We start from the raw sequence: 20,005 nt of genomic DNA, 5'->3' as shown, positions 1-20,005 counted from the left end.
CGAACACATCTCTGCCATTATTAGCACTGACGACAGACGAACCTGTGGGAGAGCGGCTTCCTGCCGGGGTCTGTGGGAGGGTTACAGGCTCCGACGAACTGGATCCGCTCCAGCTTCACCCAGGTCTGGTCTGAGGTGCGGTAGAAGCCGCCGTGCTCCACCATCTGAACACAACACAGCAGGAGTTACCCCACACACAGACGCACAGCAGGAGTTACCCCACACACAGACGCACAGCTGGAGTTACCCCACACACAGACGCACAGCAGGAGTTACCCCACACACAGACGCACAGCAGGAGTTACCCCACACACAGACGCACAGCAGGAGTTACCCCACACACAGACGCACAGCTGGAGTTACCCCACACACAGACGCACAGCAGGAGTTACCCCACACACAGACGCACAGCTGGAGTTACCCCACACACAGACGCACAGCTGGAGTTACCCCACACACAGACGCACAGCTGGAGTTACCCCCACACACAGACGCACAGCAGGAGTTACCCCACACACAGACGCACAGCAGGAGTTACCCCACACACAGACGCACAGCAGGAGTTAGCCCACACACAGACGCACAGCAGGAGTTACCCCACACACAGACGCACAGCAGGAGTTACCCCACACACAGACGCACAGCAGGAGTTACCCCACACACAGACGCACAGCAGGAGTTACCCCACACACAGACACACAGCAGGAGTTACCCCACACACAGACACACAGCAGGAGTTACCCCACACACAGACACACAGCAGGAGTTACCCCACACACAGACGCACAGCTGGAGTTCCCCCACACACAGCAGGAGTTACCCCACACACAGACACACAGCAGGAGTTACCCCACACACAGACACACAGCAGGAGTTACCCCACACACAGCAGGAGTTACCCCCACACACAGACACACAGCAGGAGTTACCGCACACACAGACACACAGCAGGAGTTACCCCACACACAGACACACAGCAGGAGTTACCCCACACACAGACGCACAGCAGGAGTTACCCCACACACAGACGCACAGCTGGAGTTACCCCACACACAGACGCACAGCAGGAGTTACCCCACACACAGACGCACAGCAGGAGTTACCCCACACACAGACGCACAGCAGGAGTTACCCCACACACAGACGCACAGCTGGAGTTACCCCACACACAGACGCACAGCAGGAGTTACCCCACACACAGACACACAGCTGGAGTTACCCCACACACAGACGCACAGCTGGAGTTACACCACACACAGACGCACAGCTGGAGTTACCCCACACACAGACGCACAGCAGGAGTTACCCCACACACAGACGCACAGCAGGAGTTACCCCACACACAGACACACAGCAGGAGTTACCCCACACACAGACGCACAGCAGGAGTTACCCCACACACAGACGCACAGCAGGAGTTACCCCCCACACACAGACACACAGCAGGAGTTACCCCACACACAGACGCACAGCAGGAGTTACCCCACACACAGACACACAGCAGGAGTTACCCCACACACAGACACACAGCAGGAGTTACCCCACACACGGACACACAGCAGGAGTTACCCCACACACGGACACACAGCTGGAGTTACCCCACACACAGCAGGAGTTACCCCACACACAGACACACAGCAGGAGTTACCCCACACACAGACACACAGCAGGAGTTACCCCACACACAGCAGGAGTTACCCCACACACAGACACACAGCAGGAGTTACCCCACACACAGACACACAGCAGGAGTTACCCCACACACAGACACACAGCAGGAGTTACCCCACACACAGACACACAGCTGGAGTTACCCCACACACACAGGAGTTACCCCACACACAGCAGGAGTTACCCCGCGATCTGACAAGCGTGTGGAGTTACACCACACACAGACACACAGCAGGAGTTACCCCACACACAGACACACAGCAGGAGTTACCCCACACACAGACACACAGCTGGAGTTACCCCACACACAGCAGGAGTTACCCCACACACAGCAGGAGTTACCCCACACACAGACACACAGCAGGAGTTACCCCACACACAGACACACAGCAGGAGTTACACCACACACAGACACACAGCAGGAGTTACACCACACACAGACACACAGCAGGAGTTACCCCACACACAGACACACAGCAGGAGTTACCCCACACACAGCAGGAGTTACCCCACACACAGACACACAGCAGGAGTTACCCCCACACACAGCAGGAGTTACCCCACACACAGACACACAGCAGGAGTTACCCCACACACAGACACACAGCAGGAGTTACCCCACACACAGACACACAGCAGGAGTTACCCCACACACAGACACACAGCAGGAGTTACCCCACACACAGACACACAGCAGGAGTTACACCACACACAGACACACAGCAGGAGTTACACCACACACGGACACACAGCAGGAGTTACCGCACACACAGACACACAGCTGGAGTTACCCCACACACAGACACACAGCAGGAGTTACCCCACACACAGACACACAGCAGGAGTTACCCCACACACAGACACACAGCAGGAGTTACCCCACACACAGACACACAGCAGGAGTTACCCCACACACAGCAGGAGTTACCACCACACAGACACACAGCAGGAGTTACACCACACACAGACACACAGCAGGAGTTACACCACACACACAGACACACAGCAGGAGTTACCCCACACACAGCAGGAGTTACCCCACACACAGACACACAGCAGGAGTTACACCACACACAGACACACAGCAGGAGTTACCCCACACACAGCAGGAGTTACCCCACACACAGACACACAGCAGGAGTTACACCACACACAGACACACAGCAGGAGTTACACCACACACAGACACACAGCAGGAGTTACCCCACACACAGCAGGAGTTACCCCACACACAGACACACAGCAGGAGTTACCCCACACACAGCAGGAGTTACCCCACACACAGACACACAGCTGGAGTTACACCACACACAGACACACAGCAGGAGTTACCCCACACACAGACACACAGCAGGAGTTACACCACACACAGACACACAGCAGGAGTACCCCCCCACACACAGCAGGAGTTACCCCACACACAGACACACAGCAGGAGTTACACCACACACAGACACACAGCAGGAGTTACACCACACACAGCAGGAGTTACCCCACACACAGACACACAGCAGGAGTTACCCCACACACAGACACACAGCAGGAGTTTACCCCACACACAGCAGGAGTTACCCCACACACAGACACACAGCAGGAGTTACCCCACACACAGCAGGAGTTACCCCACACACAGACACACAGCAGGAGTTACCCCACACACAGACACACAGCAGGAGTTACCCCACACACAGACACACAGCAGGAGTTACACCACACACAGACACACAGCAGGAGTTACCCCACACACAGCAGGAGTTACCCCACACACAGACACACAGCAGGAGTTACACCACACACAGACACACAGCAGGAGTTACACCACACACAGCAGGAGTTACCCCACACACAGACACACAGCAGGAGTTACCCCACACACAGACACACAGCAGGAGTTACCCCACACACAGACACACAGCAGGAGTTACCACACACACACACAGCAGGAGTTACACCACACACACAGGAGTTACCCCACACACAGACACACAGCAGGAGTTACACCACACACAGACACACAGCAGGAGTTACACCACACACAGCAGGAGTTACCCCACACACAGACACACAGCAGGAGTTACCCCACACACAGACACACAGCAGGAGTTACCCCACACACAGACACACAGCAGGAGTTACCCCACACACAGACACACAGCAGGAGTTACCCCACACACAGACACACAGCAGGAGCCGGACACAGCGAGACGCACCTGTCTGATGAAGGAGATGACCCGCTGCGTGCCGTACTTGTCCATGTCGGGGAGGTTGATCTCGTCACAGAAGAGCACCAGCCACTTGCCCAGCTGCACCGGAGCCAGGACCACGCCGTTAGGAGTCCTGCGGTACTCGCAGTAATGATCAAAGGTCTTCAGCAGCAGCTCCGGAGTCGTAGCGCTGGAGAAGTTCAAACCCACCACCTGAAGAACACACACATTACACAAGTGTCCAGGCAGTCTACCCAGCTTCAGATCATAGAACACCGCTGTGCCAGTGGATCTGCATTAGGAACACTGCACTGGTTCATCTGTAAGAAGAGATTCAGGTTTAGAATGTAGTCCGCTCCTCACCTCCATGTCCGGCAGGGCTCTCAGGGCACTGAACAGGGTCATGGTTTTCCCGGAGCCCGGCGGCCCACAGAGCACCAGAGGCTTGTGTTCGGCCAGCCAGGTGTAGAGCAGGGCCTCGTGACGCACCGTGTCCAGAGTGGGCACCACAACGTCCGGCGAGGCCACCTTGTGCGTCTCCACCTCGATCTGAGGCACCTTCCCCTGCCAGGACTGCCACTCGCCCGTGATGGACACCTGACGGATTCAGAGCAGCGTTAGAGTCACACACTCACCTCAGACATCACACTCAATCCGAGACTGCGTCTGCTCACACCTCGTAGTCGATGATCGGCACGTTCGGCGCGGACGGGAGAGACACGGTGGTGATGCGGCGAATGTATTCCCCGAGCTCCGCTCGCATCTTCAGCCTGCTGTCACCCGAGAAGGACCACAGCACTGCGTAGATCAGATATTTCTGCACAACATGCTCAAAGTTAGCATGTGTCATTTATTCTCACTCATGTAGCATGTAAACACATGAACCAGCTCCACGCGTGTCACACCTGCATGTATTTCTCCAGCTGGTCCATGGGCATGGGGAAGTCCGGGTGGTTGTTGTTGTAGAGGGCGATGTTGCGGCAGGCCTGATGCAGCATGGAGAAGAGCGAACTCAGCGAGCGCAGACGCGTGAAGTCCATGATGTGCTCCATCTTCGACGCGTGTTCCAGAGCTTTGATGACCAGACCGGTGGAGGTGAAATACGGCTGGAGAATCGCAGCAGCGTCTCTCTGGATCTGTGGGTTATATGTTTGGATCATTTACATCTCATCTCAGTGAGACACATTACTGCAGATATAGAGCACAGACTCATATTTATAGCATTTTACGTTGTTTTGCACACTGGAGTACCTGCAGCATTGGTGAAGCGGCCTCCTCGCCCTCGTCCTCCGTGGCCTTCCTCATGCGCTGGGCCTCATCCTCTCCTTCATCCAGCGGGATGCTCCGCAGACGCGCCAGGAAGTTGTTGAAGATCATGTCGGTGCTGAGAACGTCCTCGCTGAACCAGACCATCCCGCAGCGAGACACGGTGGCCAGCGTGGCGTACTTCAGGTCCTGCACCTCAAACATGATGCGCACCTGTGTGACGAGAGCATCATCATCATCAGCATCATCATCACGACTACAGACTCAACTGTCAGATCAGCTGCTCCGTACGTTGGGCGGCAGGCTGAGACGCTCTCCGTTGGGAAGAGTCAGGAGTTTGTTGTCGTCCAGCACAGAGTTCAGGTTCTCCACCCACTCCGGATCCACGTCACCGTCGAAGATGATCCACTGCCGCTTCTGCAGCTCTCCACGGACGTTATCGATGATCCTGAACAAGAGCACACACACAGCACATGACGACAGACATCAGAACGAACCCAAATGTGATGACAGACGAGGACTCACTTCCTGAGCACGTGTGTGAAGAGCCCGTCGGTCCACTCGCGTGTGTTGGGGTCCAGCGTGCCGTACAGGTGGTCTTTGCTGATGGCCTTGGGGTCGATGATGTGAGCGACGCCCTCCAAACCCTCCAGCCTCTCCAGGGCTTTGAGCAGGACTCTCCAGGCCATGGTCTTCCCGCTGCCCGACGGACCGACCATCATCAGCCCGTGATTGATCTGCGTGATCTGATAGAGCTGCAGCACCTGAGGAAGAGGAGGAAACGGCTCAGGACTCATGACTCTGTGTGTGTGTGTGTGTGTGTGTGCTGGTCCTATGAAGCGTGTCTTACCTTCTCCACCCACATGCTGCCCACGTCGTCTCCGTCTCCGTATGTGAGGTACATCTCAGCGCAGACCTTCTTCAGCTCCTCTCGCAGCGCCGTCATCTCTCCGCGCATGTACTGGACGCCGGGGAAGACGTCGGAGAGCAGGCTGAAGAGCAGAGGGATGTCCTCGGCCACCAGCTTCGGCACCATGGTCTCACACACGCTCTGGATCAGAATCTGACGGTCGAGCACATGAAGCGCGGTCACATCACAGATCTACTCTAACTCACATGACAGTCTACGTGACTTCTGTCATTCATGTACCTGTGTTACTGTGAAAGAGTCTACTACACATTAATCTTCACAAGCTTTTATCAAAATAAGATTCCAAAAAATAAAAGCTAATTCGTCACATAAAACAAACTTCTCTGCTGAAGCCATCCTGATTTATTTTATTTATAGTTATATAAATTTAACTATCATCGCCCAACTCTTATTAAATTATAAAATAAAAAAATACATACATACTGCATACATACAGTACATTCACGTGAAGCAATTTATCCTATACAACAAATCTCATCTGCTTGTTTGTATCGTTTCAAACTTTATATTATCGCTCGCCTCTAATCTGCATTACTTTAAGGCAAAGATATGAAGATCTTATAAACATCATGATTTTACGTAAGAAAGTTTTAAAACAATGTGTTTTGTGAAAAGAAAAAATAGAAATGAATTTGACTTGACTTGAAGCCCTTTTCTTTATCTCCTATAATATAGAGATGTGTTTGTCCGGTCAGCTCTCATGCTCTTCACACGCTCTGTTTGATTTGGAGACGTGTCACATGACAGCAGTAAAGCGTCTTAAAGGCGTTCTGCTTCTGCTCGCTCGTCTCACCTCCTGCTCCGGAAGGTTCTCTGCGATCTCGTTCTCATCCACGTCCTCACCGCGCTCACGCTTCTCGCGCTTGATCTTCTGGATGCGTTCTCTCTTGACGTTCCCGGCGCTGATCAGCACGCTCTTGAGCGCTCGCAGACCGAAGTCATAGTGAGACTGAGACGACAGCTGCTCGTCACACAGCCTGCAAACACAGAACACACAGGGTTACGTCACGACCTCACACGTGCAGAATAACAGCTGAACCAGACGCACTTGAAGAACGGGACGATCTTCTTGGCGAGGATCTCGGCGGTGCGGAAGCCCTGCGAGTACAGCATGACCTGAGCGATCAGCTGGCGGTCCGGTTTGGTCATGGCCAGACTCCTGAAGAGCTTCTTGAGGTTATCGGGAAGGTTGGAGCGTCCGGCGTAGCCAGGGTTCATGGTGATGAAGATGGCCATCTCCGCACTCACCTTCACCTGTTTGTTCAGCAGCTCTGTGGTGACGGGCACACCTACACACACACACACACACACGCTGATCATCATCTGTGCTCAGCTCTGTTTGGATGATCAGGGCTCGACAGTGACAGCATTTCACTCGCATTTGCGACTAAAAATAGATGTGTGCGAACTGGAAAATGTATTTAGGAGCATGAGTGTTAATATAAACATCCTAACTTACACGGTAGTCTATAATTTCTTCAATTTATTGAGAAACAGCGATACAGCCCAATATGATTACTGAACTTTAAAAAGGCGACGCACAGATGGAAGAAAGGCGGAGCGAGTGAAGGAGACGCGCTGAATGAAAGCACACTCTGCACTAGAGGGCGCTGACGGAGACGGAAATGCAGACGTTACCCCGGTAACCCTGTAGCTGTGCTACTTTGTTTCAAACAACCATTTAGATATTTATATTTGCTTTAGTTTTCACTATAGCACCAAATCATTAACACTTGGACTTAATAAGTTACTTATTTTCAAAAGTAACCTTTTTTTTTTAATCTTACCTAAAACATGGCTAACTATATGTTGACTGATTCGTTATTATTGTTCGTAACACTTAACAGGTTCCATTAACATTAGTTAACATGAAGTAATGACTGCATTTATTAATCTTAGCTCATGTTAATTTCAACCTTTAATTATACATTATAAAATCAAAAGTTGTGTTTGCTATTATTATTTACTGGAGCTAACATGAACTAACAATAAATAGCTTTATTTTTAAACCAAGGTTAACAAATAATATTAACTACTGCAACAGTTAGCTATTGCACATTGTTAGTTAATGTTAACCTGCTTTAACTAAAGTTAACTTATGGGACCTTATTGTAGAGCGTTACCTACAGTTTAATCTGTTTAATCTTTTGCACTCTAATCTTGACTTGTTTACTTTATATTTTTGTCTTTCTTTAGTAAGAGATCTTTAATAAAGTTTTTTAACCTTTTAGGAGGATTTTTAGCTTCAATGAATAATCTATTGTGAAAATTTCATAGTCTCATACCTAATGTACACACAATTTAATATGACTATGAATAATTACATAATTAAAGTTTTAAATAGAGTCTGAAGCAGAAATATTTAAAAACCTTGTGTACATTCTGTATTCTGATAAATTAAATAATTGTGTTTGTAAATGTCTCCTTATATCCCCTTAAGCTAAAACACATAATTTGAAAAATTTTCATTGCACCCCTAAATTTTTTTAAAGTGCAGTCCTAAGCATGTGCTCCTTTGGAATAAGGTAAGCGTCGAGCCCTGATGATGAGGTTTGGATCCATGTCATGCACGTACTGCAGTCTCGGTTGGGGTTGCTGTGTTCTCTCAGCGCCACCTGGATGTACTGGACCTGCTGAGACACGGCAGACAGCATGCGCTCCTCCAGACGGTTGAACTCGTCGAAGCAGCCCCAGGCTCCCACCTGACACAGACCCACAAAGATCCTGCCCATCGCCTGCAAGACAAGACACCGTCAGACCCTGTGACTGAACACCTGTTACTCACACCAATCCCGTGACACCAGTCGCACCTGGAAGTCAAAGGTCTCGTCGCAGTTGAAGACCAGGACGAAGCGGCCCAGCTGGTGACCCAGAGCTTTGACAGACTCGGTCTTCCCCGTTCCAGCAGGACCTACAGAACAAGAACGCCAGTCAGCAACAGCACACGCTTCACATTCAGCTCATGCACACACATCTGTGAGACGGACACACTGACCGAAGGGCGATCCTCCCAGACGGGCCTCCAGCGCCTGCGTCATGGTCAGGTAGCAGCGGTCGGTCAGCGGCGTCTGCACCAGCTTGTCCTGCACACCCAGGTACTCGAAGCCGTAGTTGAACTTGGCGTTGGCCATCTGAATGGAGAGCTGCTGGAGGACGTCGGTCTGCTTGGGGTCGAAGTAGAAGCGCATCTGGCTGAGCCACTCGAAGGACTTGGGGTTATCGATCTTGTTCTTGATCAGAGTTCTGCTCACGTCTCTCTGGTGCACCAACTCCGTGATCTACGAATGAAAAACACACGAGTCACGAACACGTCTGCAGATCTCATGATTCAAGAGTGAATATCTGTGTCTGTGTGTGCGCATCAGAAGGATTTAAAACTTAAGACCAAATAACATCAACACCATATGGTTTTTAAAAACGTAAATGTGAAGGTGGGCTCAGAGAAACCTATTAATTCAAATGAAAAACATCTTTTCTGACCCCATTGGCAGATACTGGTTTTTGTTTTAAGCAGAAACTTAATTTTGTTCAATTTCTCAGAAAACAAGACTTCATGCCTTCAATTTTCACTTCAAGCAAATGTATCTTGATTTAAGGATGTTTAGATATTTATATTAGAAAACAGCACAAAAATACTGAGGAAGATGCAGTCTGCAGTGATGCCATGACTTATGATTTGAAGACTTCCTGCTGATTTAAACCTCGCAGAAAGCCTGGCATTGCTGTGTTTGTCCTCACCAGGTGCTCCAGCTTCCTCCTGCGCAGCGGCGGCTGCTCCATCAGAACCGTGTCAGCCAGCAGGTTGAGCGTCGCCTCCACGTTGGTCAGCACGGCCTGCAGCGGACCCATGTCGTCCCCTCCGTTGATGGTGGTCAGAGCGCTCTCCACGTTCTCAGACCAGTCGATCTGGGTGGACAGGACCACCAGCTGGGCCTGGACGCAGCAGAGACGGAGGTTAAGCACTCACGAACACGTGTACAGACACTGGGTCAGTCTGGGAGGACGGGTCACCTGGTATCGGTCGATCCAGTTGAGGTAGGTGCTCAGGTCGATGCCCGTGCCCTTGTTGAAGGCGCCCACCTCCGTGACGGACTCCGCCAGCAGCTTGGCCAGCGTCACCCGCATCTCACGCTCCACCAGCGTCAGCCACTCGTTGATCTTCGGGTGCTTGGTGAGGGACACCGGCGTCTTATAGAGCACCTGAAAACAGCAGCACATTCCAGAGGTTTCCCACAAACTAATATTCAGTAATATTACTGATTTAATGGCACTGACGCTATCAGACGAGATCGAAACCTGAACTGAATCGATCTGAATAATGACAGTAATGTCTTCTGCAGAGCTGCTCTACAGCTGAAACTGAGTTTGCATCAATGACTGTTAGTTTTTGGCCAAACAAACATCTAACAGAAGTTCGTGTCTCTCTGGGGACGAGCCGTACCTCCTCTCCCTCTCGGGACGAGATGCCCAGCACCTCCGTGTTGTCTTCATTCAGCAGGATGCTCGAAACTCCAGCGAACATTTTCTTGAAGTGTTTCTGCAGTTTGGCCACATTCTTACTGTTGCCGATGATCTCCAGCAGATCTTCATCACCAACAAAGTAGAACCTGCGGGAATCAGAAATGAGTGTTTAGACACCCGTGATGATACGAGTACAGAAATAAGGCCTGCAATTATTTTACCAACTAAACACCAGATTTTAAAACTCATTTTCATTATAATACTGCAAAAACTACAAATCTTTCAAATATCATTGGTTAACATCATGTGAAGGACTAACAAAGATCTAAACAAGACTAAAACAAGCCCACTTCCAGGATTTCCCACACATTCCCATCGGCTCTCATGTTTAACGGACGCTGGATGGTTTATATCATAAAGCTGAAATGTCTGACCTGGGGAAAGACGAGCGCTCCCTCTCCAGATATTCTCCCAGGGCTTTCTGGATCTTTCCCAGCAGGTCAGCGAGTCTCTCCAGTGACCTCTGAACCCCCTGAATGTTCAGGACGTCCATGACCAGAGGAGACTTGGTCACCTTCTTCATCAGGGCCAGAAACTCTGTGCTGATGCTGTGAAATCAAACCAGTCACACGTTAAAGCCCCAAGCCTGCGTGTTCTTCAGCACACTGATGTAATGCAGTCAGCCGCTGACCTCTGGAAGCGCTGCGTCTCCACAGGAAGCAGGTGTTTGATGTCAGCACTTCCTGTGAAAATGCCTTCCAGGTAAACCCAGCGGCGCTGCACGTCGATCCAGACGTCAAACAGAGCCATGATGCGGTTGAGTTTGTCCTCCCAGCTCAGAGCGTCCTCCTCGAACACCTGCGAGAACAGACACACTGCTGGGACACACCGCTTCTCTCTAACACACGCTTTCTCTCGTTCTCGTCTGTACCTTGTAGTAGGGCGAGAGCTTCATGGCAGACACGCTGTTGATGTGCTCCTTGACTTTATTGAACAGATCGTCCCATCCACGAATCAGGCGGCACTTGTTCTGATAGTTGACGAGGTCGAGCTCGTACGAGTTCCACACTTCACGAATCTGCAGTGAAGAGGAAAGAGCGTTTGAACACACATCTTTAACACACACACACACACACACACACACGTGATTCAGACCTGCTTGAGGAACTCCTCGAGAGCCATCTCTCCCTGCGCCACCAGCAGCACGTCCTTCACCACCATCTCGTTCTTCTGCAGGTCCACGTCCCAGATCTGACCCAGAGTCAGCTCGGACAGAACCCAGTTCACATGCAGACGCTTCATCAGCTGCTTCCAGTGCCGGTCCTTCAGCGCCTCCGACTTCAGCTCGATCACCAGCATGTTCACCTGAAGAGGACACAGGGAACGGTTTAGCTGCTTCTCTGACTCTATCCCAGCATCCTCGGCGGGTAACGCAGGACCGGCTCACCTTCATGTACCCCTTGAGCAGTCTCTGCACGTACTCGTAGGAGGCGTACTGCCGCAGACGTGCGGGGAAGTTCTTCAGCTGGTTGAGGAGAGCGTCCAGACTCTGGCGCAGCTGCACAGAAGAAGAACACGGACTCAGTGAAAGCCAGGCTCAGGTACGAGTCGCAGGAGACGGCAGGTGTGTCTCTCACCTTACGCGGCTGCACAGAGACCCACGGCTGCTCCTTCATCTGATCGATCTGCTCCCAGACCTTCGACAGCTCCGACCACACACCCTTCAGATCCTGCAGCTCCTCCAGAGCCACCTGACGCACAACACGGACACGACACGCGTTAACAAGAGCACCACGAGCAGAAGAGGGTCTTCAACAAAGTGTGATCTCAGAAAGATGTGTGAGAAAACTGAAAAATTCAATATTAAGCTATCTGAACCCAGCGTGTTTTCATGGACTGGACAGTTCTGAGCTCTGTTTTTCTTCCATATCACGTCTTCATATCACGACTAGTGGAAAGAAAACATCCAAAATACACATTTAACTGTTCATTTTATTGCAATTGATCTATTTGAGTCTGTAGATTTCAATCTCAATCCATTAGTGATGTAACGATGCACCGTGAGCTGGTTGAACATCGATACAAATACATGCCGATTCAAATCAGCACATATTGGAAATTTCAAGAAATCTTAAAGACTTAATGTACCATGATTTATCAAATGGGGAAAGAATAATGATATCCAGCAGTCAGGGTTCATCGACAGCTCAAACATCTATAGATTCTTATGAACTCAGTGATTGTTAGTTGGTTTGTGTCTCTCTAAAACCTCTTTAGAAGCGTCTGTGTTATGAACGAGATCTAAAGCGGTGTCACACCTGCACTCTCTCCTCGCTGCTGCTCAGCAGACCCGTGTCCGTCAGCTCCAGCGCCTCTTTGGCCTTCGCACACTTCTCTCTGTCGTCCTTCAGGCGGCCGAACTTGCCCTCGTAGATGGTGAGTGACTGCAGCGCCTCCTCTGGACGCAGACTGCCCTGCAGCGACAGCAAGCAGACAAACACTGAAAGAGAGCTGCAAACATCAGCGGCTCAGATCTCTCTCAGACGTCTCCAGACACGTACTGCGACGGGTTTGGTCTTCTCCCAGTCCGACAGCAGGTCTGTGGTGCGGTTCTCCACGGCGCGGTCCTCCTGCACGATCTTCATCTGGAGGTTGGCCACCTGCTGCTGGATGGCCGTGTCTTTGCGCTTCATGATGTCGCTGAAGGCGCCCCACTCGCCCTCGATGTTATCGATGTACAGCCAGGAGGGAGGGAACTGGAAGCGCTGCTTCTCCAGCAGACGCTGGCCGTTGCGGAACAGCTGCAGAGGACCAGACACTTTAATAACAATTCCTGCAGAGAATTGTGTTTAAGACGTAGACTGTACTCACATCCACTTGCTTCTCAAACTGTTTGATCTTGCGTTTGAGCGCCTGCACGTACGTGATGAAGGTCACAGCATCAGAGGTGCTCGCCGTATCCACCGAATGCTGCTCCAGCTCTTGACGAGACTGTGAGAGAGTCACAGAACAGTTCAGAACATTCACTTGAGCAAACAAACATGACCTGTCCCTTCAGCGAGAGCTCGGCGCACACCTTGGAGATCTGTGAGTGGAAGTCCTGCATGTTGTTGCCCAACATCTGTCCAAACTTGCTGAGCACCTCCTTGTGCCACGAGTCGTACTTCAGATTCACCTTGGACTGAACCTAAACGAGACGTTAACAGAGACACTTCAGCGTGATCAGTGGTGGAGACACACCTCATGACCGAACCATGAGCGGCTCCCTCCTGACCTTGCCGTAGTCGATGATGGCCGGCCCGAACTCCTTCCTGGTCTCTGCGTTGTCAAACGTGCCTCGAGCTTTGCGGATCTGCACGAGCAGCGCCTGCCACTTGTTGAGGTCTTCTCCCAGACGGTTGTAGATGTTCTCGGGCTGCATGTCCCACAGACACTGGTACTGGAGCCACACCTGACGGAGCAAACACAGTCAGTCCCGCGTCTGAATACGGTTCACTCGCTCACTCCGAGAGAAGACGTTACCTTGACGTACTGCTCCACCTCGGAGACGATCTCCTTCACTGCGTTGTAACCTTCTTCCAGCGCAGACGGACCGTCAGGCATCCTGGTCAGAGCGTTCCTGTAGAACTTCTCCTCTTCTGATAGCTCATAGTGAACGCCGACCTGCAAGAAGAGCGAATGTTAAACCTGTGTGAGGTACTTTCTTCTGTGCAAACAAAAAAGAAGATATTTAGAAGAATGTTAATAACCAAACAGCTGCTGGTAGCCATTGACCTGAAGCAGTCGTGGCCCAATGGTTAGAGTCAGACTTGTAACCCAAAGGTCACAGGTTTGAGTCTTGGTGCTGGAAGGGATTGTAGATGTGTGAGTGTGTGTCGTTGTGTGTGTGTGTGTGTGTGTGTGTGCGCGTGTCTTTTTGCATGTGCGTTTGTGTCTTTGTGTGTGTGTTGAGTGCGTGTCTGTATCTGTGTGTGCACCTTTTTGCATGTGTGTGTCAATTTGTGTCTATGTGTTGAGTGTGTGTGTGTGAGGGTCTGTGTGTGTCTGTATCTGTGTGTGTGAGTGTTGAGTTTGTGTCTGTGTCTTTGTGTGTGTTGAGTCTGTGTCTCTGTGTGTGTGTGTGTATTGAGTGTGTGTGTTGAGTATGTGTGTGTGTGTGTGTGTGTCTGTATCTGTGTGTGTTTGTCTGTGTTGAGTGTGTGTCTGTCTGTATCTGTGTGTGTGTGTGTGTTGAGTGTGTGTCTGTCTGTGTTAAGTGTGTCTGTGTGTTGAGTGTGTGTTGAGTGTGTGTGTGTGTGTGTTTACTTGGATGGGATAAAAGAGCACAAATCCAGAGTATGGGACACTACACTTGAGTACACGTCACTTTTCACTTCTATAGTATTTTTTGGCATTCTATGGAAGTCAATGGCTCCCAGCAACAGTTTGGTTACTAGCAGGCTTAACAGAGTGAGTAAATGAAGACAGAATGAACTGAAAACTGAATTCAGAGCAAACACAAACACAGACCTGATATCTCTGACTCTGGATTCTGGGTAGAGACAGAATGACCATCTTCCAAGCAAACATCTCCTGGTAAAGCCTGTAGCGGCAGTCTTCGATCGGTGGGTTCAGATAGATCACCTGGTTCATGATCCTCAATTCATGGATGACATTCTGTTTGGACGAAGAAAATATTTCAGTGTGAAGTAACGAATCCTCAACGCAGACAGACTCAGAACTACAGGACGGCATCTTGCCTTAATCTTGGGTTCTCCTCCGGGCTTGTGACTGACTTGAGGAGCCTCAGTGTCCATGTCCACATCAGCCCTGTCCTCCATCTGTCCCCTGAGAACCTGCGTCCAGGCTTTGAGCCCCGCCTGCAGACGCACCCCGAGGATGCGCTCGATCTACGGAGGAAACACGACCACATCTGATCAAACACCACTCTCCGGACACACGTGTCCCCTGCGCTCCTGTCCAGCTGGACTCACCTCGATGTCCAGTTTATTGACCCAGATGGGCAGGTTGGAGTACGAGTGCAGGTTCAGGTCGTCCACAGCCTTCTGGATGCGGTTGAGGATCTCCGTGAACATCTTATGCTCGTACATGCAGGTTTCCAGCGAGCGCACCTCCAGATCAATCTTCTCCTCGATCAGAAGAAGATCATCCACCTAAGAGAGAAACACACACAAACCAACATGACATTCACATCTCTCCTCAGCCGGACTGTAAACACCACACACCTACACTACCAACCGAATCATGGACAGACACAACCGAATTTATTTTAAGCTTTAATCAGGAGCTCGGTTTTAACCAGTTACCCATAAACACTCTGCAAAGTGAATTAAATAATGACAGAAACGCTGTTAAACAGCACAAAATAAATAAGCCTAACTAAAAAAGTTATATAGAATATATTAGAATGTACTATAGTCACAGATTAGGAAATCGCCAACAAAGCTTAATCTCAAAGTAACGCTTCTCTTTCTAATATCTATCAGTAGTGTTTCTCAAGGCTCGGAGTGTGTGTGAGTGTGTCCAGTCATCTGACTGGTGTCTAGTTTAACTGGTCTTGAGCTGGTCAACCTTTTCTTGGAAGTTGAAGACGGTTTCAGCCAGACGCTGGACGTATGGGTCGAGTTTGTAGGACTCCCAGACCAGAGAGATGCCCTCGGTGATGAGCGCCTGCACCTCCTTCTTCAGGCCGGCCACCAGCAGCGAGATGGACATCCTCTCCTCCACCTTCTCGCAGGTGCGCTCGTAGGTGCGGACGCTCTCGATGAGCGAGATGGCGAAGGGGTACAGCTGATTGGCCTGATGGGCTTTGTTGACGATGGCCAGCGGCACGCGGAAGCTCAGCCACTTCAGGTTGCGCACCTCTTTGGAGAGCGTGATGATCTCGGGCAGGAAGTTGACCTTGAGCTTGAGCACGGTGCCGGTGCGTCCGCGGGCGCGGCGCGTGTTCTCGATGGTGAAGATGCGGCCGGACACGCCCAGGTTGCGCTGCTGCACCTTCCTCGCCCAGTCGTCGAAGATCTCCTGCGTGTTGAGCTTGGCGCGGAAGCTGTCTCCGTCCTGCTTGAGCTTCAGACCCTCCACGTGGTTCTCCCAGCCCTTGCGAAGGACGTCTTCCACGCGCTTCATGTAGGCCGTCAGCTGCCGGTCGATCTGCTTGGCCCAGATGATGGAGCCGGAGACGGGGGGCAGGTCTCGCACGTGGCTCATCTTGCACGACTGGCTCTGAGGATACTGCACCTTGAACTTGTCGTGCAGGGCCTCGATGTCGTCTTTGACGCGCTGGATGAGCTGCGTCTGGTACTCTCGGATGGCTCCGCGGATGTGCGGCCGCACGAACAGGGCGTTGAAGCGGGAGAAGATGCGGAACATCTCGTTGGCGTTCTTGGCGGTGCCCAGCTGGTCGCGCAGGCGTGCCGTGATGCGTGTCTCCACGCGGTCGATGCGCTCGTCGTAGCGCTTCATGGCCGCTTCCCAGGCCTCCACTCCCTCCTTCGAGACGTCCAGTCCGTCCACTTCCTTCACGTTCTCGTAGGCCAGATTGACTTCCTCGATGGCGTTGACGTCTGCGGCATCAAAGAGCACCTCGGCCACCTTCATATCGTCGGGCTCGGCCGTCTTTCCCTGAGCATGCTGGGGCACGGCGGACACCTGGAGAGAGAGAGACAGGCTTTCATTAGTTTTAATGCATCAGACTTTTACACATCCGATGCAACTCAAGCTGATTTTTGTGCATGGACGATTGGAATCCTATTTATTAAGTGTGGCAAAAAAAAAGCACATGGAATACAATTTTTACAAGTTTGAAGTTCTGTTTAAATTCCGTGCCTCATAAGTCATGATAATAAAGCACAAAGGCAGCATGTCGTTACATTGTAAGAACATCTTTATTGCTGTTTTTTTTATGTCAGCACACCAATGCAACATCACTGCCACAGAAATCAATGAAGATATTGCAAACTGGTTCTGAAGCGTTGCGATTCAAAGTGTGGACCGTCAATCAGATTCCAATCAGATGCACAAATAATCAGATTGGGACTCAAAGTGTGAATGAAGCTGAAGGGACTGTTAAACCCTAATCTGAGGTTTGTCTCTTCTGTTCACATCTGTAGCTGTATGTTAATGCTCATGTATTAATATCAACTGAAACGCTTATGATAGACGATGTCATGTCAATCCTGTCTGTTGCGTCAGAGAACACTCTGATTAATGAAAGCCGGTCAATAGAATGAGAGATCAGATCAGATCAGAGCTTCACAGCATCCAGAAGCCGTCGGAGTCGTACCTGAGGTCTGAGCACTCGAACGATGACGGCTCTCAGCTGCTCGTGCTGCCGTCTGAAGCGCCGCATGTGGTCCAAGCGGGCCTGGAGCTTCCGGTGCGCCGGACTGAGACGCCACACCATCTTCAGATTCTCCTCCCTCTTCCTCTTCACAATGTCCCTCAGGAGCACCTGCAGCTTCTCGTACTCGTCCTCCCACGTCTGGAAGACCTCGAAACACGCCACCATCACCTGCGGAGGAAGGAGAGCGTGAGGTGTGAGCTGCGTGTGTGTCACTGCAGGAGGAGCGAGTGTCGTCTCATCAGCCCTACCTTCTCAAACTCCTCGTACGCTACGTGCATGAGCTTGCGTGTGCCCAGCACTTTGAGCAGCTGAGAGCTCAGGTCTCTGGAGATGGCCTCCACCAGACGCAGCGCACGCTGGATGGGGTACTTTGTGTTTCGGATCTTGCGCAGGTGAGTGAAAATGGCCACCAGCGCCTGTCGGATCTTGTCGAGCTCCGTGGCGGACAGGAGATCGTTGAGGGGAAAGTCCTTCATCAGAGGATTGTAGTCGTTCACCGTCTCCACCGCCTGCTTCAGGCCTGAGAGAAACAGCAGACCGGTCACAAACGTCATGGAATAACAGCGTAAGGTGGCTCTCGGACGGACGGCTCACCCGTGTCTGTGTCGAAGCTGACCGTGGCGTGGAAGCGTTTGCCGTGTTTGAGGATGTCGAGCGTCAGCAGCACCTCCGGACTCTCTCTCTTCTCCTGGATGCGGTTCAGGGCTCGCTCCAGGTTCAGCCAGAAGCTGATCTCCTGCAGAGCCGTTCCAGACGCCGGGTCTCGGTCCAGTTTAGTCACCTGAAACAAACAAAAGACAAACCTGAAGTCCAGATCAACCAAACACTCCAGATGAGCTCGTCACGATGAGATCATCATCAGGGACAAGAATGGAACAATTCAGTGAACCTTAAGACAAAATCAAAATTTGTGTTTAATATTTTGTATCATATTTGCTGCATGACAATATGGAAGAAAAAACAGCACATTTTATTCAGAGACTCAAACTGAGCAAAAACATGCAATTTGGTGCAGATGTTAATATTTATATGGCCAAAAAATAAGATGAAATTCATACCGTAATGTAAATTTATAACTGCATTTATTTTAGCAAACTACTTTTGCAAATTAACAAATATCAGATGTCACTCTTTATCTCCCAGTTTTGCAATGTAATGATTCAACATGTCATTTCTCATGTGTAAGTTGCTCATTAACCCTTATGCCACTAATGCTGGGTAACATCTGCGGTTTTCTTCACCCAGAAAGAATGCGGCTTCAAATCAAACTGAAACCTAATTTGATGCATTAGTTCTTAGGCTTGTGATTCGTGTTTGTCCTTCATATTTTGCAGCTGTTTTGTGGGGAAACCATTTCAGGGTTTTTGTACGTCTGCACCAATACAATTAAACATCACAACACTGCAGTTCTGATTTGCGTAACATTTCACTGATATTCTACAACTTTTATTTACATAACCAGCAGCTTGAGTAAATGAGATGGAGCCTAGGCTCTCAATGTGAAGCGTGCTGGACTGACACAGAATCATGACAGAGGAGGTGTCTGCCAGCCCTGTTTTTCACTGCAGCAGTTATTACGGTGATGTCATCTGAAGCAGGTGAGTCTCAAACCTTCTGTATCTCCCGGATCCAGCGGTTGACTCCAGACTGCAGCTGGTTCAGGAAGCTGGGATCCTCCACTTTATCCCCGAAGTCTGTGACCTTGGGCTTGTCTCCACGCTCGTAGCACTGCTTGGCCATGTTGGTGATGATGGGGTGTATGAGCAGGCTGATCTCGGGGATCTCGATGTTCTGCTGCAGGTGCAGTAAGCCCATCTCCAGCTCCGCGATCTTCTTCTCCACCGAAGGGGCCATCTTATCCCCATCCCTGCGCACACACACACAAACCCTGAGACACGTTCTCACGTTACTCTCTCTCTGATGCTCCGAGCGGGTGTTACCTGTCGGCTTTGCCAGACTCTCGGATGTAGGACTTGAAGTACGGAGACACAGCATTGCTGATGAAGGAGTGCAGCGTCTCGTACGGAGAGTCTTCGCTCAGAGTCAGAACTCGCACCTGAGTGGAGATGGGTTTGTCCGCGTCGATCACTCCGGTCCGCTTGATCAGCGCCAGGCTGGAAGATCAGG

General features: G+C 50.8%; 1 protein-coding gene across 2 annotated transcripts in view; it reads right to left on the bottom strand.

The window, feature by feature from the left end:
• dync1h1 (dynein, cytoplasmic 1, heavy chain 1) overlaps positions 1-20,005 on the bottom strand; it is a 38,115-nt gene that overhangs the window by 16,398 nt on the left and 1,712 nt on the right. For both annotated transcript variants that reach the window (XM_042773425.1, XM_042773426.1), the window contains exons 3-40: positions 19,819-19,992; positions 19,490-19,745; positions 18,473-18,659; positions 18,127-18,398; positions 17,819-18,046; positions 16,105-17,184; positions 15,507-15,686; positions 15,273-15,422; positions 15,043-15,189; positions 14,056-14,196; positions 13,808-13,984; positions 13,610-13,720; positions 13,405-13,524; positions 13,095-13,334; positions 12,852-13,007; positions 12,171-12,284; positions 11,981-12,091; positions 11,689-11,898; positions 11,465-11,611; positions 11,225-11,391; positions 10,968-11,141; positions 10,514-10,679; positions 10,084-10,272; positions 9,811-10,005; positions 9,068-9,350; positions 8,883-8,983; positions 8,648-8,807; positions 7,121-7,361; positions 6,866-7,049; positions 5,992-6,204; positions 5,667-5,905; positions 5,433-5,589; positions 5,127-5,354; positions 4,781-5,011; positions 4,552-4,692; positions 4,239-4,472; positions 3,882-4,088; positions 43-164 (exon numbers count right to left, since the gene is read on the bottom strand). In XM_042773425.1, the coding sequence (XP_042629359.1) occupies positions 43-164; positions 3,882-4,088; positions 4,239-4,472; positions 4,552-4,692; positions 4,781-5,011; positions 5,127-5,354; positions 5,433-5,589; positions 5,667-5,905; positions 5,992-6,204; positions 6,866-7,049; positions 7,121-7,361; positions 8,648-8,807; positions 8,883-8,983; positions 9,068-9,350; positions 9,811-10,005; positions 10,084-10,272; positions 10,514-10,679; positions 10,968-11,141; positions 11,225-11,391; positions 11,465-11,611; positions 11,689-11,898; positions 11,981-12,091; positions 12,171-12,284; positions 12,852-13,007; positions 13,095-13,334; positions 13,405-13,524; positions 13,610-13,720; positions 13,808-13,984; positions 14,056-14,196; positions 15,043-15,189; positions 15,273-15,422; positions 15,507-15,686; positions 16,105-17,184; positions 17,819-18,046; positions 18,127-18,398; positions 18,473-18,659; positions 19,490-19,745; positions 19,819-19,992 (7,833 nt within the window). The remainder of the gene's footprint in view (positions 1-42; positions 165-3,881; positions 4,089-4,238; positions 4,473-4,551; positions 4,693-4,780; positions 5,012-5,126; positions 5,355-5,432; positions 5,590-5,666; positions 5,906-5,991; positions 6,205-6,865; positions 7,050-7,120; positions 7,362-8,647; positions 8,808-8,882; positions 8,984-9,067; positions 9,351-9,810; positions 10,006-10,083; positions 10,273-10,513; positions 10,680-10,967; positions 11,142-11,224; positions 11,392-11,464; positions 11,612-11,688; positions 11,899-11,980; positions 12,092-12,170; positions 12,285-12,851; positions 13,008-13,094; positions 13,335-13,404; positions 13,525-13,609; positions 13,721-13,807; positions 13,985-14,055; positions 14,197-15,042; positions 15,190-15,272; positions 15,423-15,506; positions 15,687-16,104; positions 17,185-17,818; positions 18,047-18,126; positions 18,399-18,472; positions 18,660-19,489; positions 19,746-19,818; positions 19,993-20,005) is intronic.

This window comes from Cyprinus carpio, chromosome A17, assembly GCF_018340385.1.
Source record: "Cyprinus carpio isolate SPL01 chromosome A17, ASM1834038v1, whole genome shotgun sequence".
Classification (NCBI taxonomy): Eukaryota; Metazoa; Chordata; class Actinopteri; order Cypriniformes; family Cyprinidae; genus Cyprinus; species Cyprinus carpio.
This window is presented reverse-complemented; position numbering and strand designations above follow the sequence as displayed.